Raw genomic sequence first — 26303 nt, 5'->3', positions numbered from 1 at the left:
ACCTCCTGGGAAGACACTCTCTTCAAGCCATATAACCTAAAATCCAGTGAAAGTGACAGGTTCCTTATGCTGTAGGCCAGTGACCGATCTCAAACTACACTCCCTATCATACGGCATAGAATTTCATCAAAGTCAGATGTCAAGTATTAACCTAGATGGACTAAGCGGGGGGAGAGTGTGGGAGAGAAGTCTCATAGTCCCTTTCAATGGTGGCCAAGGCCCTGACCTCTTTGCTCTGCTCCCATCTTGACCTCTACAACTCAGGGATCAAAGGAAGTCTGAGGTTTACCAAGTGCCTCCAGCCCTGGTGGCCAAGTGTACGGCAAATCCTTATCTTCCAAAAGTGACTAAGAAAAACAGAAAAACAGTATGCTCTCCCTGGAGCACAGGCACCCATCCCCACTCACATGCCAGCAGGAATCCGCATCAGCTACAGACAGTTCTAATGGAAGTCACGGGGAGAAGAGGACCTGGCAGAGGGTTCCAGCTCATTAATGCTACCTCAGAGGGTACAAGAGACCAAATCAGCAGTAATATTTTTAGACTGATTGTTAACTTTCTCCACTTTCACCCTTCTGTGCCAGCTCCTGTAGGTTTTACAGCTGAGTCACTGTTGGAATTTTCTGAAGCCTTCCCCAAGAGTACAAAGGCACCCAAGAGTGATGGCGGCAGCAGCAATGGCAGCAGGAGCCAGGCACCGGATGCCTGCACTGCAAGACACCGAGCTTGAGCTCAGCTCAGGGAGAGCCCAGGCCCGAGACATCATAGTCTGTCTAACAGGAGTAATCATGGGAAAAACCCAGACCAGGAACCATTATTTTCAGCCTGAGACACAAGGCTGCACGTGGAACCCTTCTTCCCTACCCCAACCCTCGGTCCTGGGTTGCCTGCTCAAAATCTACCTAAAGGCATAACAGGAGCACTCATTGCAGGTATAACAGAACGCTCTCTGCCTATGACCCCAACCCTGCAACTCTACAACACACCCCAACTCAGGCGATGATCCTGCGAGTCTGAACTCCCTCCACCAACTCTGGATCCCACAGGTCCAAGGTGGTACCCGACATAGCCTTTCTCCCCGATCTTGATCACCGGACAAGTTTCATTAACCTGAAGAAATGACATGCTCAAGTCCCATGTAAGGTCAGCAATACTCGGTCCCTGGACCCAACCACCTCAACTTCTTTCTCACCTAGGAGGTACCATGTTGTCACACTGCTTCTCAGGCCCTCCCTCCTCTCTGCACTAAAAGCTATTCTCCCTCAGGAGACTACCTGACTCCATGACAGAATTCATGCTCCGGTGTATGAAAAAAACTTTCTGTAAATGCATCATCATGCCCTAAAAGATATGAGGGCTCAGAGATATTGATCACTGAACAATCTGTCCGTCCAGATGATCAACACAAGTAGGAAGCAGAATAGAAAGAGACTTTGTCTGAACTCTGTAGTTCAAACTTACCCGGAATTAACTCAGCACTCATCATTCACTCAGTAAATACTTACTAAAAAGACAGGAGCCAGGCTCTGTGCTACATACTGGGAATATAAGCAGTCAAGACTTGGACAGCTGAGGTAGATTTGCAGGAGAACTTGCTTGGGCCCAGAAGTCCATGTTCCACAGAGGAGGAACCCAACCCTACTCTGAACGTTGCCTCAGAAAGGTTATTTGGAAGTAGAGCAGCAGCAGAAGCAAAATGCTGAAGACTCCCCTCTCATCCCAGGCTGATTCAGCCTGCAGACCAATGGGGAGCCTATAAGTGACACAGCACAGGGAACACACTCTGCACTGGTTAGCGGCCAGGGCAGAAACCAAAGAGGGTGAACAGGTTAATCTCCAAGGGACTTCTAAGGAGAGTCGGAAAACAGGACATGTCCTCTGGCATCCTTAGACTGAGCGTCTGGTCTGCCCACTGGGCTTCTGCACAAGGCCTTCATTAGGAGTCCTTGTTTCCAGGTCCCCTAAAGTAGGTTCTCAGTCACCCCACTTCCTGCTGAGTAATGCTGCATGCAAAAGAGTCACCGGGGGAAGGCAGGAATACAAATGCATCGGGGGGCACAGCTGATGAGCTGAGACTCAGGGTGAAGAGGGAGTCAGAACCATCTCATGCCCTAGCCTTGAGTGACCTCGGCAAAGGAAAACATCATGGCTGAACAGCCCTGGAGTTGTATATACAGAGATACTTTACCGGAAGTGTTCCTGCTCAACATGTTAGGGTTCTGCCCACAGGAACACAGGTGTGATAGGAAGCATAAGAGGCTTGGAATCAAAGAAACCCAGGCTCGAATTCTGGTCGTTGTTTCACTTTTGGCACTTCACGAGCTCTGTGAGCATTATTTCCTCATCTTTCAGATAGGAACAATAATAGTACCCATTTCACAGGACTGTGAAAGCATTAAATCATGTGATATACTTCACATAGGAAGTAGTCAATAAATGGTGATTAGTCACTCTCTCCCCCATCCCAGGACATTGAGGATAGCTTTCATAGCCCTCCTGTTCCATTACAGGACTTAGGACACTGCAAGTAGGACAAAGGTAGCCCCAGACACATGTCACTGGGGTCACTTCTAACATTCATCTTGCCCTGATGGGAAGGAAGGCTTCCTCCCCAGCGTGAGATGAGGCCTTAGGGGTAGGCAGAGTCTAGAAGGGAGGGACCTCACAGAGTACCACACCCAAACCAATGCTGGCCTTACAGGCACAACTCTCAAAAACAGATTACACCCCAGGGTCTTCCTGCAGGCCTCCCAAGCCAATGAAATCCATGTAGCAGAAGGACCCTAGCCCCTGGAGACAGGTCTCCATGTACCAGTCTCATGCTGAGAATCCAATGAAATGTTGCCCCAATGCCAAAAAAAATCCTTAGGGGAGAAAATGGAAGCCCCGAAGCACAGCAACTACCATGCTGCATTTGGTATACGTTCTCATCTATTTCCCCTTGATAGTTAAGGGGATTTTTAAGGGCAACAATTTTATTCGTTGATGTACCTTCAGTGCCTAACACAGTGCCTGGCACACAGCCAGTGCTCAGTATTTGTTGAATGAATTTAGCCAAGATTTTTCAGGCAAGAGACCTGCTATCTCCAACCTTGCCCCCTACACATTGCTGAAAACTTAAGAGTTGTGGAAAATGGTCAGATGTAAACCCATAGCCACATGGGGCAATATATCCCCCAGCAGGGCCAAGGAAGAAGCTTGCACCATGTGCTCCACGCAGAGACAGCAAGCTACCAGGCTGCCTGCAATGATGACTCCCAGACTGTCCAGAGCTGTTGAAATACCTCCTCCCTCCCTGAAGAAACTGAGCTAGTTGGTCTTCAGATGGGGAGGCAATGTAGGCACTGGAATGTGGGCTGCATGTTCCTGCATTGCTGGCAAGGGCGCAGCTGGCTGGTGGGAGGGCTGCGTCCTACTCCAGGAGGCGGCACCCTCATGTGGGCTTTCCAAGAAGGCCCAGAGCTCAGAGAAAGGAAAGAGATGGCCATCACCACAGCTCCCAAGCCCAAGGATAGCATGGGGATCAGGGATGGGTGCCCCCTCAACCCTCAGAAAGGAAGACATACACACACTAACCCTGCCCATGGCTAAGTCATACCTCTGGGGCAACTCTCTGGGTTCCCATGAATGCCAGGGCCACAGACTACAGGCCATCCCTGATCCAAAAAAATCATGTAGTATTTATTACCTAAGTGCTTGAGACAGAACATGGAGAAGTAAATCCATCCCCACTTCAGAGACAAATAACTACTAACAGGCCTTTCAGGTGGTGGGGAAGCTGAGGAAATTATGGCTGGGCCCAAGCTATTTTTTTTTTTTTTTTTGTAACAGCCTAATTTCAGAATGACTTTCAGGACAACCTCTCCAAGCCCCAAGTTGGCCCCTCCTGCATTTCTATTTGTTGTAATACATTTCAGAAGGACCCCTGTAGCTAAGAGAAACCAGAGCCAAAGAAGGGCCACACCCAACGTGATACCAGTGAGAGAGAGTATCTTGGTCAAACACTGATCACCACAGACAGGTGCCCGCCTCCTGGGTGGGCTCCCCTGTCTTTTGCTCAGATACAGCAGTGAGGGTGGGGACAAGGTCAGCTTCACAGGCCCCCCGCTGGCTTCAGAATACCACATAAAATAAACTACCACTGCCTCCAAGCCAAGATCTCCCGGCACAGGATACCAAACAGTGACACCACACTTCCAAGCCCAGGGAAAAACCTGAGTCAGCTAAAGGCTGGTACTTCAAGAAATTCTACCTCAACTCAGAGGTAGTTACTTAAGGTGAAGCTCTTCCCCACCTGCAGCCAAATTAAAAAAATCCACCCTCTACCCCCAATCAAATGGGATTTACCAAAAAACTGGGCATTAAAATGCCAACAGACACAACAGTCCCAGGCTCTGCAAAGCATTCTAAAAAAAGACCTGCGCCAAACAGGGTGGAGGCCAGAGAAACCAACAAGACAATACCTTGCTGCCATGACTGCCAGCTTCTGGAGAGGGGAGGCAAAGAAGGATGACAGGCTCTGTGAACCCCACTGTCAGCACCAACAGCAAATGGCCGCCCCCACCCCCGCTTTCCATCTTTTTAAAGTACCTGCTGCCAATATTCTTTTCATTAAGGTGTAATTTACATAAAGCGAAATACATAGATTTTTATGTATAGTTACAGTATTTCTTAAGTTCACATTTCTTCCTGAATACTCCAAGACTTGCGTCTGGCCAACCCTCCCCCTTGAACCACAAGAGGGAAATAAACGGGCAATGGGAAGGTCTGAGCAGAAGCAGTTCAAGGCCAAGAAGCCCCTTCAACTTGTCCCCATCGAATCCTTCCAAGATGACAAGGGATCCTAAAGGGGAGTGGTTCTTCCTTCATCCACTTGGTCACCCTTAACACAAAGAAAGAAAAAAAAAAAGCCTCCGCAGCTGAGAGTTACTCCACCCCACTTACCCTGCTTACCCCTTTCCAGGATCAATGCTCTTAACCTTATGTTAAGCCAATTCCAAAATCCCAGTATTACCCAGCCTCACTTGTGGTTAAAATTCTTCCCTTGCCATGATTCAGGGACCACCCATCCTTCACACATAGCTCCCTAGTTTTAAAAGCCACTGAGAAACAGAATCTGGACATCCAGTAATCAGCCCCTTAAGTCCCCTCCCCCGCCTAAAAGTGTTTTGCTTCATCATCTCCAAGACAGGCCTGGGCACTAGGGGGTTAGCTGGAGCTTTTCTGCATAAGACTGTCACCTTGTGGACCCTTCTCAGGGCCACCTCAGGTACAGACTAACAACTCCAGGGAATTCATCAGGGTAAGTGGAAAAGCCATGCCTGCCTTTACGAGCAACCATCTGTCCTGCCACACTCACAGCCAGCATTTCCATCTTTTGCAAAACAGCTCCATGTTGTATGGGGAGGGGGGGAGATGCAAAGGTGAACAGAACAACTGTTGCTGTGGATACCTTCACTCACTACCCCATATACCCCTGCCCCCCTCCCCAAGCCAACTCATTTTCTGGCACTCACCTGAGTGTGTGCTGCTCGGGGCTGAAGAATCTGAGTCTTGGGTGCTCCAGGGTCGGTCCCAGCCTGTGAGACTGAGGGACTGCAGGCCAAGGCACAAGTCATTTGCATCTGGGAGGCCACGGGAAGAATCTTGCGCAGAGGTGGGGAAAAGCATCCTGCTTGTAACTGTTTCTTCAGAGTCCTGGAAGTCTGCTTTGGACAGGAGGACAGCAGAACCCCAGAGTTAAGTGCTGTTTTCCCCAGTATTATCAACAATAAATAATATTAATAATAGTTTCCTTAGGCTCAAGGACCAGACATCCAAGCTGGCTGGATGCTGCAGCCGCTGCCTCTGCACTTTTGGGGGTATTAGAGCAAGAGCAGTTGCCATACAGCCCCCCTCCCCACATACACACCCCTATCCCGTCTGCATTACAGACTGGGCCAGCATGTGATCAGGCTGCTGATGCTTCCCGCTGCCAGTGACATCAGCCGGCTGAGCTGTGCAATAGAGAGCGGCATCATCCCTCACAGAACGGGGGAGGAGCAGGAGGGGACGACAGGGAGGAGACTTGCCTCCCAGGGAAAAGACAGCACAACAGCTACTTGGAACAGTCCGGGTGCAGTGCCGGTAAGTCAGGGTTGCGAGGCAGCGCCCTCCGGTCTCCAGCAATAGTGGCCAAGCGGCCCTCAGGCACGACTGAAGTCCTCTCTGCCGACAGCAAAGCCAAAGCAGCAGACTGCCTGCTTGTGTAGCTCTGCCCTCCTGCCCCTCCCTTTCCCTCCCTCTGCTCTCCACCCCCCAAACCCAAAAACACTCTAGTCCTGGACTCTCTCCAGCTGCTTGCTCAAGCCCTGGTTTTGCAGCCCGATGCAAAGCTTCACAATTCTGCTAGCAAAAATCTATGTGCTCCAAGTGGCCCCTGAGCAGTACCCTGACACAGCAGTGTTTACCACTAAGGATGGGACAACCTTCAGAAAAACACTGTACACTCGGACCCTGGGGAACAACACTTGGTGTGCCAGGCCTGTCAGGAGCAGCTGATCAGAGAAAGGGGGTCAGCTTGGGCAGGGGGAGGGGGAGTCACTGGGCAACCCACATGCCAGAGTCAGATCTGTCCTGACTAGGATACTCCCTGTTCCCACGTTCCCTGACCCCCAAAGGATGGGCATCAGTCACGAGCAGATACAGCAGGACCAGCTCCTCCCTCCTGCAAGTGCAGGTACAGACTGAGGAGACACTCCCAAAACAGTGTCTGACAGACCAAAGTAAGAGAAACAGTCTCAGAAGCAGGATTATGCCTTATCAGAAACCCCATGTGCAGGAGCTCACATCACCTGGCTCGGTCAACACTGTTTCTCTTGCTTTTCCAGGAGCACTCAGGATACACCGGCCAGCTGTAAGGATCACTGCCTCTGGCTGCCCAGGCCCCCTCTCAAGGGTGCTGCCCAGGACCAAAGCCCTATTTCGGTGACCACTCACAGCTCCAGCACCAAGTCCAGCTCTGCCCAGAGCTTCTGGAAACTGCCATTTCCTGTCTGCCAACATACTCTCCTGCATCAGTCCTTTTCCAACATGACCTCCAGTCACAAGGCTTCTTCCTCAGAAAGGAGGGTAAAGCGAAGGTCCCAGCTTCAGCAAGCAGGCTGCTCGCACCTAGACCAGGTAGGCAGCACTCCACCCTGCTTGTTCTCCCATGTTACAAGAAAAAGTAACCAGAGACAGGAAGCATGCCCACCTGGGACCGCCCAGGACAGGGTTACGAAGTGGGCAGAGTGGAGGATAATGCTGTTATCCACAGGAACAGCTGGCCAGAGCCTCCTGAGTATACCCTTCTGTCCACAGGCACTCAGGCATAGCCTAGAGGGGGAAAATGGCCAGTCTGTGGGAGGGACTCCTCCCCTTGGTTTTTTTTGTTGTTTTTTTTTTTTTTTTAAGAGCTTTGCTGCTGTGTCATCCATCCACATTATTCCTGTCTGGCTGTAGATACTCTGCTTGCTCCCTGTCTGTGCCTATCAAAGCCTTCTTCACCACTGCACAGGCTGAGCAAGAACTCACCCATGCTGGTGTTGCCCCCACCCCAGACCACTCCCTCCTGCTTCTCTGTCCACCCTTCCCCTAAGCTAAGGATATACTTTAAAAATAATCCATATGTATTACTTATAAAAACACAATGCTTCCTTTAAAAAATCCATATTTAAGTACCTATTCCCCACCTACACCAACTATCTATGTAGTCCCTTCCATCACATGTGAGCACACCTACAACTAGAAGCAATCGTTCCTCCCCTCCCCATCTAAAATCAGGTCGTTTGTGGATATGGGTACCCTCATGCCCCAGGCAGAGAGAATCTAATCATCAACTATACTCTTGCTACCCAAACTATAGTGTGGCAGACCAGCAATACCAGCATCACTAGGAGCTTGTTATAAATACAGAATCTCAGACTCCACTTGAGACCTATGGAATTGATCTACATTTTAACAAGACTCCCAGTTGATATTAATGCACATAAAAGTTTGAGTAGCATTGATCTATACAACTACCATGAACTTCCAAACCCAAGCAGAAAGACCCCAGGCCTGAGCAGCACATCAGTTTAAGTCCGTTTAGAAACAAATGGCTACAAGCATCTAGGAGCCTGGAGATCTAAATACAGTGTAACTCTCCCTTTAATCCCAGCATTCCCACTAAGACATCACCTTTATCTTTATCCAGACATTCTCCATTCCACTGTTTCTTTCAGGTAAAGGCCTGCACTACCACTGTAAGATTCTTTCACTAGTTCCTCAAATTAATAGAAGACCCTGTTAAACCCTTAGCGTGGCAGGCTGGGAAAAATTAAGTAGCTTTAAAAGTCTTATAGAGCTTGCTTTTACTCACCAGGTCTACCACCGTGTGATCTCGGTCAAGTTACTAAACCTTTCTGAGGATCTTTTCATCTGTAAAGTGGCAACAGCAGCTACCTTTCAGGTGTTTTGCGAGGATTACATAAAGCATTTGGTACAGTGCCTGGCACAAAGTATTTTATCAGCATGTTGCTTTTAGTAGGTGACCATATAATTTATCATCCAAACGAAGGCACTCTTGAGAGAGAAAGGGGGCAAATATTAATAATCATACCAGGACAGCAAGCTTGAACAGAGACAGTCCTAGGTAAACTGGTAGGCATGATCACTCTTATCTGTGGCCATTTGTGTTCAAAAACATTTTACCCAAAAAAGCCTCTTTTCTAATGGCTTCCTGATCCCAGCTCTCCAAACTTGCCCATTCTGTTCTACCTCTTCAATCTATATTGACAGAAAGTCTGAGATGTTAACTGTCAACACAGGCTAACATTCAGTAAGTTGGAAGGTCTGAAACACAAAGGCTGATTTTACTGAGTAAAGCCCATCTTTGCTTCTCAAACTCACATCTGATGCTGGACAGGAACGTGACCCTTTTTATTGGAGGATATTCTTTATAACCTTTAGCCAAGCACAAACTAGACACTCTGAAGATACTAAAAACTGGGAACAAGCACATGATGAAGTGAGACTTCTCCTTCTAAGGTTATCTATTTGAATAATGTCTCAGCTTAAATGCTTTCTACATCAACCCTAACCCTAACCCTGCAAGTTTCTATATCAATACCTACACAACATTTCCGATTTAAGTTTCTTAATTTGGTTCAAAAATTTAAAATCATCTCCCTTTGAAAATATCAGTTATCTTCTTTATAGTTAATCTCCCAAACTTCTTAGCAACTGGACAACTCATGGAAATAAGTAAACTGACCCAAAGTCTAAAGTTTGCCAGAGTCTAAAATACAGTAACCTCTGGCAGACTCAAAATACAGAGGTGACCCAGGGGCTCTGGCTCTAGGGCTCAGAGAAGTATAGCCTCAACTCTAATCATTTCCATCCTCAGCATAAGAACCTGTCTGTCCTCTGATGACTCCTCTGCCAACAAAACTTAGCATGAAGCTGCTCAGGGTCCTCTGCAGCTATCATTCTTGAGCATCTGCCAAGTAGGGAAGTGAAACAAGAAAAGAGTAGTGACTTCAGGCCCCCATTTATGAAACCATTAAGTCAGGTTCCATTGTATAAAGGTAGATGGCGACTACAAGAAGTCCGTTGAGGCCCCTGGGAAACCGGAGATGGCTTCACATAGCAGATGCATCACGAGCTGATCCTCGGCAGAAAGGGACCTGGTTCAGAGGAGGTAATAGGGGAGAAGGTAAAAAGCAACGCGTGTTTGGGCTAGCCAAGCCAGGAAGAACAGAGGCTGGAATATCAAACTGATGCTCAGGCATGCAGTGAAAAATCTCTGTACACTCTTAAACAAGAAATAATGTGGTAGAGGGCCCAAGATGAACCAGAGATCCAAGGTAGGGAGGCCAGCCAGGGAGGTAAGGGATGAAAGGAAAGAGAAGGAAGAAGACGGCAGAACAACAGCTGGATAAGGAGGGAAGAGGAGGAGTTGGGGAGCAGGGTAATATGTTAAATGACATAAAGCAGACTACAAAGTTGCATCTATATCATGATTATGTAACTATGTGAAAATTTTTTATGTTGACAGATGATGTTGGTAAAGAAATACAGAAAATTACAAATAGCTTATGTGTGAGGGTAGCAGGCTGCTAGTGGATTTATTGTCCTTTAGTTATTGCACAAACAGTACAACGAAAGCTGTCTTCTCCTTTCTTTCTCTTTAGACTACTTTCAACAAGCGCACTATTACAATTCGTACAGCAACCACACTTGAAATCTTTTACAAAATCTCAACTTCATCCCCAAATTCCAGTCCCTGGGAATAGCAGAGAAAGGACATTGAATCACTTGTCCCCATTAAATTTCTTTTAAATAACTGACCTTACAGTCTGTTGAGGCTACTTAAATCAATGATTTATGGTTCCTGAAGTTTTAAAAAGCCCATAAAGTAGCATTTCTAAGAATGTATTTCTAAAAAGACTGTTTGAAAGACTATTCCCCTGCCCCCACACCGCCAACTCAAGAAAACAGAAATGATTCTAAAAATCCATTTTGACAATCTAAAGAGAAAGAGCCAACATGCAAGAAGTCAGACATCTGCCACGATCATGTCAACTGTTGTGTGCACTGGGGCCCTTAACCACTCACACCAGGGGGACTGCGTTTCCCTAAAGCAGTACTTCTCAGACTTTCATGGGCATAGGAATGACTTGGGAATCTTTACAACACTAACACTGACTCTGACTCCGTGTGGGTCAGGTCCCAGAATCTGCATTCTTAACCTACTCCCAAGTGATATCTTACAGTACTGGTTTGCTGAGCACACTTTGAGCATTAAGAGTTTAAAATGGTCTTCCTACCCCAGACTCTCTCTTCCAGGTAATTCATCCCATTCTTACACAACACCCCCTCTGCATGGTGTTCATTCTCCTAAACAAGTGCCTTCAACGGTTCTCTGCTGCCTCTCAGATCAAAGCCAATCTCCAGGCTTACTAACTTTCTCTCACACTATTCATCAAACTTTAAAGGCTGAACCTGAGTCAATCACAACTCCCTGGAAGTTCACTCTAAGAGAACAATGTACTGTTAATCTGTGTGTTAATAACAGTAGTTCAGAAGAGAGGGAATGCATGATGCCTAGGACGTTCAAAGAAAGCTTCCTTATAATCTCAGCTATACTTTAAACCACATTACAGATTAAGGTATGAGAGAACATTAGGTTTACTTTGTACTTCCCACCATAAAAATATGATCATTGGCTCATTTTAGTCTCAACCACATTAATGATCTTCAAATGAATTCTGTAATTTATGTCAAAGCAATTTCTATAATGTTTCTGAAAATAAATATTAACAATGTTTAGATTTTAAAATGGCATATACCATGTTTACATACTGGAAAATTCAATATTATTAAAAAGTCATTTCCCACCAAATTGATCCACATACTCAATGCAACCCCAGTAATATACATGCCTTTAAGCAATTCAGTGGGAAGGACTTTTTTAACAAATGGTGCTGGAACAGTCAAATACCCATATGGGGGGAGAAAATGAACCTTGACCCCCTACCTCACACCATTTACAAACATTAATTTAATATTAATCAGAGAGACCTAAAAGTAAAAGTTTTAACTTTTTAAAGCTTCTCTAAGAAAATACAGACTATCTTTCTGACCTGGGGCGGGGGGAATGCATAGCAATGTTTCTTACAGAGGACACAGAAAGCAACGATCATTAGAGAAAGTTTTGATACGCTGGACTTATCAAAATTAAAAACATCTGCTCATCAAGACACCATTAACAATTAAGCTAGCTACAAAATGGTAGAAAACATCTGCAACCATACCTGACAAATGGCTAGTATCTGGAGTATATAAGAAATATTAACAACTCAAAAGTAAAAGAAAAAAACAATTTTTAAAAGGGCAGACAAATCTTCAAAAGGCATTTCACACAAAAATACAGAACTGGACAATAAGCACTAGAAAAAATGCTCAATATCATTAGTCATCAAAGAAATGCAAATTAAACCACAATGAGATACTACTACATACCCACCAGATGGCTAAAATTAAAAAGACTGCTCCACAGTTTGCCAACATTTGGTGTTGCCGATCAGAACTTCCATATATTATTTTATGATGGTACAATCACTTTTGAAAAAGCTCTGCCAATTTCTTATACAATTACACATATACTATCCTATGACCCAGAAATTCTACTCCTAGGTATTCAACTAAGAGGAATGCAAGTGTACATCTACAAAAAGACCTGTACATGAATGGTGATAGCAACTTTATGCATAATCACCAAAACCTGAAAAGAATCCAAGTGACCATTAACAGAAGAATAAAGTGTGGTGTATACATACATATACTAGAATATTACTCAGCAATAAAAAAGAATATTGATACATACACCAACATGGATGAATCTCAATTACACTGAGCGAAATAAACCTCATGTAACATATATATATATATATATATATATATGATTCCATTTACTTGAAGTTCTAGAAGAGGCAAAGCTAACATACAGTGAAATCAGGTGGTTGCCTCCAGGGGGTAGTAGTGGGAGCCGACGGTGAAGGAGATGAGGGAACTTTCTGAGGGAATGGCAATGTACTACATTTTGTTGGGAGTTGGGTACGTGCATTTGTCAGAATGCATCTAATGATACACACAGGATTTGTGCATTTCACTGTTTATTAATTTTACCTCCAAAAACCTCTAAACAAATACTGAACATTAGAGTTAACATGCATGCTGAAGTTATTTAAGGGTGAATTATATCCATGTCTGCAAATTACTTTGAAATGCATCATAAAAGGAGATGGATTGATAAATGGTTAGGGGGGTATATAAAAGGATATGTGATAAAGCAAATATGACAAAATGTTGATTGCAGAGTCTAGGTGGTGGGTATTATGGGTGTTCACTTTATAATTCATTCATGTTTTCTGTATGCTTGAAAATATTCAAAATAAAATGCTGGGGGAAAATGAAGTTAGACTTTTTCTGACTAAAAGCAAGCCTGAAGTAATTGGTTTGATGATAAAAACCAACAACCAACTTCATTAAATCAGATTTTATGGTTGACATTTTCCATAAGCAGAACGAGTTAAAATCTACAGACCCAAGGTTTTGACAAAACATAAAGCAAGTGATAAGATAAAAAGTATTTTAAGGGAATTCCCTGGCGGTCCAGTGGTCAGGACTCCACACTTTCACTGCCGAGGGCCTGGGTTCAATCCCTGGTCGGGGAACTAAGATCCCGCAAGCCACACGGCACAGCCAAAAAAAAAAGCATTTAAAAACACTGTATTTGTAAGGGCATATTTTTTAACTTAACAGCATTTTAATTTTCTCAATCCTTCAGGTAATGAGTTAAACAGCCCTCTAAGTGAAAGAATAACATAGTCATCTGAAATCTCCATAAGCATTCTTGGTATACTTCCAAAAACCTGAGAAATTCAATGACTGACGCCTCAGGTAACAAATCTTTTCACAACTTAGATGGTCTCCAGTTCCTTCTTTTCAACAAATATGAAGGAGTGAATGGAACTGTCGGCAGGTAAATGACTAAAAATAATGATAGATGACTTATTTTTTGCATATAAGTCAAGGAGTTCAAACAACTGAGTGACACTGCTCTAACAATACCTTCATTTCCCATCTACTTATTTATGTGAACAAGTTTACTCAGTAGGGCACAGATCTATAAAAACAGAAAAGAGGAATGTATTTGGTGTTGAAAATGCTGAGTCATTCTGGCAATAAGTGAGTCATCCAAAATTACATGAGTTATAAAAATGCCTCATTTATCTCATTAAAAAGCATTTCCAATAAACAATAAAGTCTTAATCAATTGTCCTAGCAATCAATGGCCACAGCAATCCAAAAATACTTATAGCCTTTTAGTCACAGGAAAAAATTTAAAATTTCAATTCATGTAGTTTTTGTTGCAGAGAAGTATAACATGTGATCAACAGAAGACTAAACTGTAAAACATTTCATTAGTATAAAATTCTGTGGGAGAAGTAGACTAGAAATACAAGTAAAGGAGAAAAGGAATAACGAGAAATTTCCCACTGTTAAAGAGCTAATTTAGTTTTTTAAACAGATAATACGGATAAAAATCTCTACAAATTTTGATTCCACTGGATACATTTTTCGATGAAATTTTAGATACCAAGTTAAATGTGCAAGGAATACATTGTATTTTTTTAAATGTTTTTTTATTGTGGTAAAATATATCTAACATAACATTTTACCACTATAACCATTTAAAGTGTACAATTTAGAGGCATTAAGTACATTCCCATTTTTGTGCACCTATTACCACTAACCATTGCCACAACTTTTTCATCTCAAATTAAAACTCTGTACCCATTAAATACTAACTCCTCACTAACTCTTACCCCAGTCTCTGGTAGCCATTTTCTGTCTCTGAATTCCATTATTTCAGGTACCTCCAAGAAGTGAAGTCATGCAATATTTGTCTGTTGCGTCTGGCTTATTTCACTTAGCAGAATATCTTCAAGGTTTATCCATACTGCAGCATGTATCAAATTTTCCTTCCTTTTTAAGGATGAATAATATTCCACTGGATGTATATACCACATTTTGTTTATCCATTCATCTGTCCAAGGACACCTGGGCCATTTCTTTCCACTTTTTGGCTACTGTGAATAGTACTGCTATGAATATCAGTGTACAAATATGTATTCCCGTCCTGAGTTCACTTCTTTTACATATATATACTTAGAAGTGGAACTGCTGGATCATACGGTAATTCTATGTTTAATATTTTTTTAGGAACCACTGTATTATTTACCACAGCATCTATACCATTTTGCATTCTGCAAAGCACAAGTGTTTCAATTTCTCTACATCCTTGCCAACACTTGTTATTTTCTGGTTTGTATGGCCCTTTTTTTTTTGGTGGGGGGACAATGACCATCCTAATGGGTGTGAACTGGATCTCATTGTGGGGTACATTGTTTTTTAAAAATTGGATAGATACAAACAAATGTTTGAAGACTGCTGCTGCCTAGTCCATGAAACCCCAAGATCATGTTTTTAAAAATTTCCCACACCCCAGGTTTCTGTTGAACTGTTTTTCTTTCTATACCGTCCAAGTGGTCCTAACGGCAAATGCCATCTTCTTGCTGGATTCTGCATCACTGATTACAGTGATGGTCCACAGATGGGCATCTGACCCAACCTGGGTCTTAATAACTCATCCCTATGACTACAGAGACCAGTCCTGGTACGGGCATAACTCAAGCCAAGCTAACTGAGACTTCTTCGCTAAGATTTTTCTAACTGGGTATTGGAAAGAAAGAATCATTTCCTGAGTTCATTATGCCAGAGGATGTGAACACAGCCCCTTCCTTAGATAACAGAAAATTGTGCAAAAGGAGAAAATGAAACTCACACTGGGAGAGAGGCAGCAAAAAGACAGAACCTCAACAAAATTTCTTCCTGTTCTGTGAGCTATATACCAACAGCCTTCCAACACATCCCACGTTTTGCTAAAGTTAATTCTAATTAGGTGTTTGATCATTTGCAAATAAGAGTGTTCTGTGTAATTCAAGCCCTTCAGCAAGGATTGACCAAACAAGTAATTACTACAGGCAGGATGAGAATCTCTGGACAGAAGCCCCTGATGCCAGCACCAGATGAGAGAGTCAGCAAGAAAGGAGCTAAAAAGACCACCTGGTTAAATCATCTTCTTTTTTTTTTTTTTTTTTAAACTAGTGAGCAAACAAGGATCAGATAGGGCCAAAGCAACAAAGCTACTAAGTGGTAGAAGTGGGATCCAAATCCAGGGACCAACCTGCTTTCCTGCCTCTCCCCTGCTCCAGGGCACTTTCTCAGGTCCAGGTCTACACTCATACACAACCCAAATCAGACTTGCTTTATCAGTAAATTATTAATGGATTCCGTTTTCTCCAGTTAGGTCCCTATGGAGCTCTGTTCTAAACCTATCCCATCCTACCAGGAGTTCAACTCTTAATACTAGCTCCTCCCCCTTCCTACCATCCTTCCCCTAAACACCCACTTATTCAGTAAAATGTCAATTTCACATTCTGGTGTTTCCAAGATTCCATTGCCATGTACATATATAGTTTTTGAAGGTGACAATTTCTTCCTCATGGAGAACAAAAATGAAAACTGCTGATTCAAGTCTAGCTCCACCTCATCTATGGCTCTGGTGTGGGAGTTCCTGAAGCAGAATGTTTTGAAGACTTTGGTACAGAGTTCCGGAATACAACGTGCTGTCCAGGTGGTGTCCCCAAGCTGTAAATAAAACTAGCATAATCTAAACACAACAAAATGTTACTATGCCTGATGCTATACTGGTTCAAATTTTGGGATCTGCAGAAGTTCCTTGAACATTACACCAAACTGGAGACCCATTACAGTGCCAATCATAACAGATCTAGAGAATATAAAAGCTAGTGATTTAAAAAGAACTGGGTGCTTTCAAATAGTATAGTAAGAGAGTAAACTAATACAACATTTCTGGAAGCCAAGCTAACTAAATGCTTTAAAAGTACTTATCTGATGAAAAATTTTTGCTTTTAGAGATTGATCCTATGTCCAAATAATCACAGACATAAGCAAAAGTTTAACTTCAGGTACTTCTACTAGTGTTTAAAATAGACACCTAGGGGGCTTCCCTGGTGGCGCAGTGGTTGAGAGTCTGCCTGCCGATGCAGGGGACACGGGTTCGAGCCGTGGTCTGGGAAGATCCCACATGCCGCGGAGCAACTAAGCCGTGCGCCACAACTACTGAGCCTGCGCGTCCGGAGCCGTGCTCCGCAAAGAGAGGCCGCGACAGTGAGAGGCCCGCGCACCGCGATGAAGAGTGGCCCCCGCTCGCCACAACTGCAGAAGGCCCTCGCACAGAAACGAAGAACCAACACAGCCAAAAATAAATAAATAAATAAATTTAAAATAGATACCTATTTAAGCAAACTATCTCCAACAGTTTGAAATTCTTAACTTTTCGTTCCATGAACCATTTGGCAATGTGCTAAAGCCTATGAATGGATACCTTCTAAAAATAATGTTAAATATGTAAAATAGTGATTATAATTTTGTAGTGATGAATGTAAATACCTCAAGATATTTGCAATGACTATAAAGGAATCAGACAAGAAATGTCTAATCATCCTACTAATGATTATTATTATTGCCAAAGAATTAGGTCCTGCTAATATTATTGTGACTTTTTGCCCACATTTAGAAGGAAATGCTACATTTCAGTTAAACGCTGGTGAAAATAAATATCTAAGTTTTTCCCTGCCCAAGATACTCGACTCCCAGAATTCTATCCACAGACTCAGGTTAAAAATCCCATAATGCGTCAATCTTACAAAGTAAAATGCTATGTAACCTTGAAAAAGACATGGAAAGTTAGTGACACAAAAAGATAAAAGAAGAGAAAGGCAAATTACTACATAGTATGCTCAGAAAGCTTTCTCTTTAGTAAATGTAAGAAAAATACTGGAGAGATATACTAAAATGTTAACAGTAGTTATATCTGGGTAGTGGGATTACATATGATTTTTTTCCTTCTAATGTATCTGTTTCCTTCTAAATTTTTACAATGAACATATTATGATAATAAGAAAAAAATACATGTTATTAAGAAGGGTAAGGTAACTCAGACTTAACATCCCCTAAATAAATTTGAAAAATTAAAAATTTCTACAAAGATAAGTTCATGTAGAGAGATTTTAAATTTGACATTAGAAGTTCAATGACAATATAAAATTAGGATTAAAATTCAATTAAAGTAAAATAAACCACAGAATATTAAAAATAGAAGACTTTGGAGTCTACTTAGTCTAAGCCCCTCATTTCACAGCAGAAACACCCTCTCTTGGATTGATTCCAGAAGCCTTAATCCTTGACATTTCCCTCTTCCCCCATTAATTGTACTCATTTCTTTTTCAGTCAAAAGGATGTAAAACATCTACATTCAGAAACTAGAATGCACACACTAAAGTGGGAGTAATCTTACCTGTGATCAAGACATAATCAAGCCTTAGGCTTTTAGTGGCAAAGCCCTGACATTCCAGCAGATGGGGATGGTACTACGCAGACCAAGGATTTCGGAAATTAAACATCACACTCCTTACTTCAAAAAGTGAGAAAAAGAGCAGAGTCTGTGGAAAGGCTCTAGAACAATCGCACAAGGTTTATTTCTTTTCACGGATTGGAGTCTTAAGGTTGCACACCCACCCCCCTCCACTTTCCACTGCAGCTCTTTCACACTTGTACTCCTCAAGTCCAAGTATTGTTCTGTCCTGCTCTCCACAGGTGACTGTGCCTGGAATTGGCTGAGAAAGTAAAAGAACATCAGGTCGGCAGCGCTGACACAGTGAGGGACACACACTGAGACGCTGGCAGGTTCCAGCTCTGCCTGTTCTCCTCCACTCCACATCCAACTCCTCCGCCCTACAACAGGCCCTGAAGACAAAAGCAAGCCCAGGCCCACCACCAGGTGCAGTGGCAACAGCCTTCTACAGACTCTCCACCAGCAACCCTTCAGGCCTGACTCTAGCAGCTGGATGGGCCTGGTTTTCTGGAGTGCCCTGTGGGCCCCAACTGTCCACCTACGCCAGTGCTTCAGGAGGGCTGGTTAGTGAAGCTTCCCTGATCTTCCAACCCCCACTCCTCCCTCAACTGTGTAATGAGTAAGTCCTATAATAAATCCCTTAGTCCACAACACTCATTGTGGTTCTGCTTCCTGATCAATGTCTGTCGGGACATTGTATGGCGCAATGGAAGTCGTCCCTACAGTAAATATGGTAGCTGGGAATTTCTCTTAGAGAGCCAAGGACAAGAGCAAACCTGGATTAAAGAGCCCTAGTGAGAACAAAAGGACACCACTCACTGTCCTGTCAATCTAACACATATTCCTCTGGAACTGTCATGTCCAATTCAGAACCCACTAGCAACAGGAAGCCACCAAGCACTTAAAAAGTAGCTGTTACAAGTGGGAAACGAATTTTAAATTTTAACTGATTGAAATTTAAATTAAAAATCTGGTAATTCTAGTCTGTTACTGGAAAACTTTTAAGTATGGTTCAGAACAACCTGAATACGTGAATCTACATTTTCAACATTATGACACCTAAATATATATCAACTACTTCAGATGAAAATTTATAGTTCAAATCAAGATGAGCTGTGAGTATAAAATATAATGCATATCATGAAAATAAGCTGCATATCATTTCACAATAAACACGTATACAATCACTATGTTGTACACCTAAAACTAATACAATATTATTCATCAATTATAATCTCAAAATTTTTTAATTTCTGCATTTTGAAGACTTAGTATAAAAAATCAAATCATAAAATACCTCAATAATTTTTTATATAAATCACATGTTAAAATATTTTATATTAAAAAATATATTTTTCAATTGAAGTACAGTTGATGTACAATATTATACAAGTTATAGGTATACAAACACAGTAATTCACAATTTTTAAAGGTTATACTCCATTTATAGTTATTATAAAACATGGCTGTATTCCACGTCGTACAATATATCCTTGTAGATTATTTTATACGTAATAGTTCGTACCTCTTAATTCCCTACCCCAGCTCGTCCCTTCCCTCCCCCACCCCCTGCGCTGGTAACCACTAGTTTGCTCTCTGTATCTGTGAGCCTGTTTCTTTTTTATTAGTAACCTAAGTGTCCATCAACAGATGAATGGATAAAGAAGATGGGTAGATATAAAACAACAGAATACTCCTCAGCCATAAAAAAGAATGAAATTTTGCCACTTGCAACAACATGGATGGACATGGAGGGTATTGTGTCAAGTGAAATAAGTCAGACAGAGAAAGACAAATACCGTATGATATCACCTTTATGTGAAATCTAAAAACAAAAACAAATTAATGAATATAATAAAATATACTATTAAAATTTTAAAATACCATACGGAGAAGGCACTACATCCATTTTACAAGTATTGATACCAAGGCTCAAAAGAAGTAAAGCAATGTGAGCAAGAAGACACAGCTAGCACTCAGTGTAGATGTACACTTTATATGTTAAAAAAGAATAAAAAAGGTAAAAATCAAGACAACACACAGAGTAAAAAGGAAAAGATCATTTTCACATTCTTGCAGCACTCCTCCATCCTCAATCTTGTAGTCTCCTCTGAATTAACATTTCATACATTCCTCTCATACCATTTTCTATGCATTTGTGAACACCTTTATCAACATCGATAATATCCAACTTCAAGCTCTGCCAAAATAATAGGTTAAAAAAATATTTACCTATTAAATGAGAGTCTCATGTGTCAGGCACTAGCTAAGCAACAGGAATATGATAAGTAAGGAAAAACAGCTACAGCTCTTGCCTGTATGGATTGACAATCTAGTGGCGAAGACAATCTAAATAATCATACAAGTGATAAACTATAATGTGAGTGAAGAGCTAGGAAGGAAAGAGATATGAAGATATTGAAGTATTAAGGGGGTTCCTGGCCTAATGGGGGAATGTTGGTTAAGATTTCCTTAAGTATGCTTTTCAAATATCTTGTTAATCTAATTTACAACATCTGATTAGTAGATAGTTGAAGCACTTTTTCCCAAACAGAAGAAATAAAAACAGCCAGTAGCTATCAATTTCATTTCTGCCCTCTTTTCTTTGAGGATGAGTTCTTATCCGGTGGCCTTTCCTCTACATTAGCAAGCTGGTATTACTGTGCTCTGTAAGGATAAAAAAAAAAAAAAAGAAGAAGAAGAATATTCTAAAAATATTATGACTACATTTTTCTAAGCACTTGGTAAGATTTAAAGCACTTTAAAACTATGGCACTGTCTGTAGAAGTCTCTGGTTTTAAATATTACCTCCCTTCTAAAAAAAAAAAAACAAAACGGGCACATTAAATAAATTTGATCTCTCCCTCTCTGGGTTTTGGTCAGAACAAAAAGTTAATTAAGTTACATTTTGTCTAGGATAGCCAGATTGCTAATAATAACCAAACTGATCCACATAAGAATAAATAGTACCACTTATAAGTTAGTTTGTACTTTTGTGTTTATGGGGAAAGAATCTAAGGACATATGTTCAAACTGGTTTCACAGCTATCCTAAATTTGGATTCTCCCCTGTACACACACCTTTGTACACAGAGATACAGAACTACACAGGTGTGAATTTAACATGATTACTATACCTAGCCATCACTAACATTTCAGAGTTAAAGCTGCCTGTAAGGAATATATGCCAGTCTAAACCCATTTTAAAGCATTTTCCCCCTGGGATTTTATTCATTAGAAATTATGTAACAATGAATTAAAAAGCTACATATCTTCTTTTAACTTCACTACAAAGGAAGGAATCACAACTGTCTTTAAGGTAGTTTGATTTTTCAGATTGCCTGTGGAGTTTCCACCCCAACAGGAAAAAAAAAAAAAAAAGGTCTGGGGGCTTCCCTGGCAGTGCAGTGGTTAAGACTCCCCACATCTCCTGCAAGGGGCATGGGTTCGATCCCTGAATCCCTGCAAGCCACATGGCACGGCCATGAAAAAAAAGGTCAGCAGGAAATTCAACAAGGAAAAAGATACAGGACTTGTAGTGTTTTTTTAAAAAATTTTTATTCCACTTTAAAAGAAATGGAAATTAAAATAAGAATTCTGGTTACCAAACCAGAAAAATTAAAGGTATAATATTCAACGGTGCTCAGTCATTTTGATAATTTCCTTTTCTGCATATATGGTGAGATAAGCATTCTAACCTGCTAGAGGGATCATAAAAAGAGAGCATTTCCATAAATCATCAAAAACGTTAAAGATATTAACTGTTCAACCTAGTAACTTTACTGCTAAAAATCTCTAATTAAATACTCATAAATGCAGAAAAATATCTACCTATAAAGATGTTTGTCACAAAGCTATTAATGGTGAAAAACTATTTCTCTCATAATGGAGTAGGAACTTATACATTAAAATTCATATCTCAGCACATGATAAAGGAGAATGCTCAAGTGTTGGGGAAAGAGATTACAACTGCATGAAAATATCCAGAAATACGTAGAAAGACACTCTAACAGCACCTAAACAACTGAAATAGACTATAGGTAGTAGGATATATCTGTACTTGAATTTTCCAAATTGTCTATAGCAAATATAAATTACAAAAAAGAATTCAGAAAATGGTTTTAAGAATTTAAAATCTGGGCATGGCTCTCTGACAAAGGAACTCACAATATAGTAAAAAAAAAAACAAAAACAAAACCTACACACAGAACATTTAAATAAAAATAAACTGTCTTCTTTTAAAAAAAGAATTTGGTAAAAATTCTGGGATGCTCTTCATCTCTTTATATTTATATCCAGAACAAATGTTAGTAGTCTAGTACTTCTAGGATTCTGTTAGGAGAATGAGATACAAAGACTTAAGGGAAGTTCACTGCCACATTAAAAGTTACTGGTAATAGCATGCACAACTTCGTATTTTCCTTTCTTACCTGAAGTGAGAATCATCCCCTTCCTCAAATTCCCCAGCCCCAAAGTGCCTTTTGAAGATTCTTTCATGCACACAAACATGTAAATGCACAGTTTCTTTAAAAAACAAAAACAAAAACAAAAACCCCCGGGACTTCCCGGGTGGTCCAGTGGTAAAGAACCTGCCTTCCAATGCAGGAGACGCAGGTTCGATTCCTGGTCGGGAAACTGAGATCCCACAGGCCGTGGGGCAACTAAGCCCAAGCGCCACAACTACTGAGCTCATGTGCCTCAACGAGAGACCCCACACGTTGCAAACTACAGAGCCAATACCCTCTGGAGCCCGTGTGCCACAACTACAGAGACCACAGGCCCTGTAGCCCATGCACCACAACTAGAGAGAAAACCCACACGCCACAGCTAGAGAAAAGCCCGTGCGCTGCAGAGATCGTGCGTCATAACGAAAGATCCCGCAAGCCTCAACGAACATCCTGTGTGCCACAACTAAGACCCAATACAGCCAAAAAAATAAGGAAAATAAATACTAAAAAAAGTTTAAAATATAAAAATTTAAAAATATACACCAAAAGTCAAATATACTATTTCACAATTTTTTCTAATGATGTATTTTGGATATCTTTCCAGATGTGTACATAGAAATCAACTTTCTTCTTTTGTGACAATCCATTTTATGAACATAATAAATATATTCAACTATTTCTCTACTGATGAACATTCAGGTTGTTCCCAGTAGTTGTTATTTCTTATTCTAAAATAATAGGGCAAAAAATAATGATAGGAGTAATAAGATCTCATGCTTCAGGAGGTTAGCAGATAACCCAAGATGATGTAGGAAATTGTTTCTTTTGTTACCTCCATGTTGGTCTACCTGAAACATTGTAAATTCCATTTACAGTCTTTTAAAATACTAGACCCTAAGGGCAGGACTTCTGCGTTAACTAAATTGGTAATATGATTAGGTGTATGGTAAAACCCATTTGCTCATAGAAGTTTTTTAAATTATTATAAGTCATAAAATAATTGCATAATGAGGTATCATCTGGAGTATTTTCAATGTATCAAAGGTGGGATTGGAATTTATAATAATGGTACCCCAATTTCTCAAATCTATTTGTTGGGAAAAATCAAATTTTGGTGTCATGTTATAGCCACTCCAAATCAAATAAATCATGTCTTTGGTCATGTTCTTCAAATAAATAAATAAATAAATAAAAATAGGGCAATAAACATCTATTTATTTTTGACTTTCTCAGGCAAACATACTTGATAAGTGCAAATACCTCATGATCCAATAGGTTTAAATCAATAAGACACTGGCCAAAATTGTCCCAAGAGTCATACCAGTTTAAATTTCCAACTACAGGGACTTCCCTGGTGGCGCAGTGGTTAAGAATCTGCCTGCCATTGCAGGGGACACAGGTTCGAGCCCTGGCCTGGGAAGATCCCACGTGCCGCGGAGCAACTAAGCCCATGCGCCACAACTACTGAGCCTGTGTACCACAACTACTGAAACCCACGTGCCTAGAGCCCGTGCTCCGCAACAAGAGAAGCCACCGCAATGAGAAGCCCACGCACCGAAACAAAGAGTAGCCCCCGCTCGCTGCAATTAGTGAAAGCTCGCGTGCAGCAACGAAGACCCAACACAGCCAAGAAATAAACAAATTAAGACAAATTTTCCAACTACATGAGGACTATTTCTCCACACCCTTGCCAAACTTTACTTTTTATGAATCTGACAGGTAAAAAATAAAGTCCCATTGTTTAAATTTGTGATAAGATTCTGAGACTGAATGACAAGGGGTCTACCATATCTCCTTAACTTACTTTTATAAAATTCAGCATTCTTTCATTTGTTATTTGTCCCCATTTCCCCCTAATAGTTCCCATTTCAGAAAATGGATCCACTTAAGTTTGCCAGACAAAATTTGATTCTGCTCTCCTTCACCCCCCACAATCGTCAAGTCTTGTTAAACCTACTTCTGAAATTCATACTAAATCTGTCCACTTACCTTGTCTCCATTATTACCATACTAGTCCAAGCCAAACACACTTTTCGCCTGGACTACTGTAGCAGTCTCCTAACTGTTCTCTCTGCTTTACCACTTCCCACACCCTTAAAAGCCTTGCCGCCCCTTAAACATACCAAATTCAGGCCCATCCACCCACTCCAAGGCCCTCCTGTTCCCTCTGCTTATAACAGTTTTATCCTGGTATTAAACCAGTTTCTCTACATGGCTGGCTCATCATGCAGGTCTTCAGCTTAAATGTCACCTCCTCAGACAAAGGCCTTCCCTCAATAATGTGTGGAGAAATAATTTATGTAACCACTAACCCCCTACCCCAGTCATTCCTTATCACGTCCCTTTGTTTAGTTTCTTTCCTATTACTTAGCATAACCTGAAATATTATTTGTTCCTATTCCCCACCATACTTCTGTAGTTACATATAGTTCACACCTCTTTTATAGGAGCATATCTGTTCACAACTGTATTCACAGCATCTAGAGCAGTTTATTACATGCTGACTAAAAGAACTGTCTCTTCATGTGTGTTTTAACTTTTTACAGGGTTGTTAGTCTCATTAAATTCATAAGAATACTCTAATTTAAGAAAGTTAACCCTCTGTTATGTAGTACAAATATCTTTTCTCCTTGATCACATATTCACCCATTAAAAGCATACAATTCAATGGTTTTTAACATTTCCACAGAGTTGTGCAATGATCACAATTAAATTTAGAACATTCCATCACCCCACAAAGAAACCCGTACCCTTCAGCAGTCACTTCAATTCCCTCCTACCTCTCCCAGCCCTAAGCAACCCATTAATCTCTGTATTTGCCTATTCTGGGCAACTCATATAGGTGGAATGATGTAATATGTGATCTTCCTTAACTAGCTTTTCTCACTTTAGCATATTGTTTAAGGTTCATCCATGTTTTAGTATGAATCAGGTCTTCATTCCTTTTTACTGCCAACTATTCCACTGTATGGATATACCACACTTTGTTATACCACTCACCAACTGACATCTGAGTTGTCTCCATGATTTGGGTACTATGAAAAATACTGTAAACATTCATGTACAAGTCTTGTATGGACACATGATTTCTCTTAAGTATACTCCCAGGAACAAATTTCTGGGTCATAGAGTAACTCTATGTTTAACCTTTGGAGTAACTGCCAAACTGTTTTCCAAAGAGGCTATAATATTTCACATTAGCAATGTATGAGAGTACTAGTTTTTCAATAACGGTTATTACCTTTTTTTTTTTTCTTACAGCCATCCTACTGGACGTGAAGAAGCTCAACTGTTCAAAGACTAGATAATCTGAGCAAAAAAGGATGACTGCAATGGATCAAGACACATCAAACAAACTAAATCCATGAATCCACAATGATACTGAAAAACAATTTACTGGTCAGCTTTGAAGAACTCTGGAAAATCAGGTCAATATTATGAAAGAAAATAGAGAATAATCATCAAGCGTTTATCTGCCTTTTGTAAGTGTCCTATTCTTCAGGTTAACCAAACAGCTGATGAAAGTAAGTTTACTTCTGTAAAAAGTATACCAGCTAATAAATGAAGGCATGAGAATTAGAAAACTGCTATTTGGCAACTCCTAATAAATTAATGCAACTAGGTAGTAATGATCAATAGCTGCTAAGATCAATTTACAGAAGTACCCAATATCACCTATGAAGTATTCTTCCCATTCTGAGGGCAGGCTGGAGTAAACTTATATAGTGCATGCAAACACGCTTTCAGGCAATCTCAAATACAAAGCCCATTTTAAAATACAAATTACAA

The 26303-nt window shown here is 41.2% G+C and overlaps 1 protein-coding gene across 6 annotated transcripts in view; it reads right to left on the bottom strand.

The window, feature by feature from the left end:
• Positions 1 to 26303, bottom strand: part of CPEB1 (cytoplasmic polyadenylation element binding protein 1) — a 95530-nt gene that overhangs the window by 20462 nt on the left and 48765 nt on the right. For 3 of the 6 annotated variants that reach the window (XM_036844870.1, XM_036844871.1, XM_036844872.1), the window contains exon 3: positions 5517 to 5705. In XM_036844870.1, the coding sequence (XP_036700765.1) occupies positions 5517 to 5670 (154 nt within the window). In that variant the 5' untranslated portion in view covers positions 5671 to 5705. Of the gene's footprint in view, positions 1 to 5516; positions 5709 to 6071; positions 6263 to 8380; positions 8511 to 26303 lie in introns of those variants that run through there. The other 3 variants (XM_036844868.1, XM_036844867.1, XM_036844869.1) reach the window with 3 other exon arrangements.

Source organism: Balaenoptera musculus, chromosome 2, assembly GCF_009873245.2.
Source record: "Balaenoptera musculus isolate JJ_BM4_2016_0621 chromosome 2, mBalMus1.pri.v3, whole genome shotgun sequence".
In the NCBI taxonomy this organism is placed as follows: Eukaryota; Metazoa; Chordata; class Mammalia; order Artiodactyla; family Balaenopteridae; genus Balaenoptera; species Balaenoptera musculus.
Note: the sequence above shows the minus strand (reverse complement) of the source record. Positions and strands in the feature narration are given on the sequence as shown.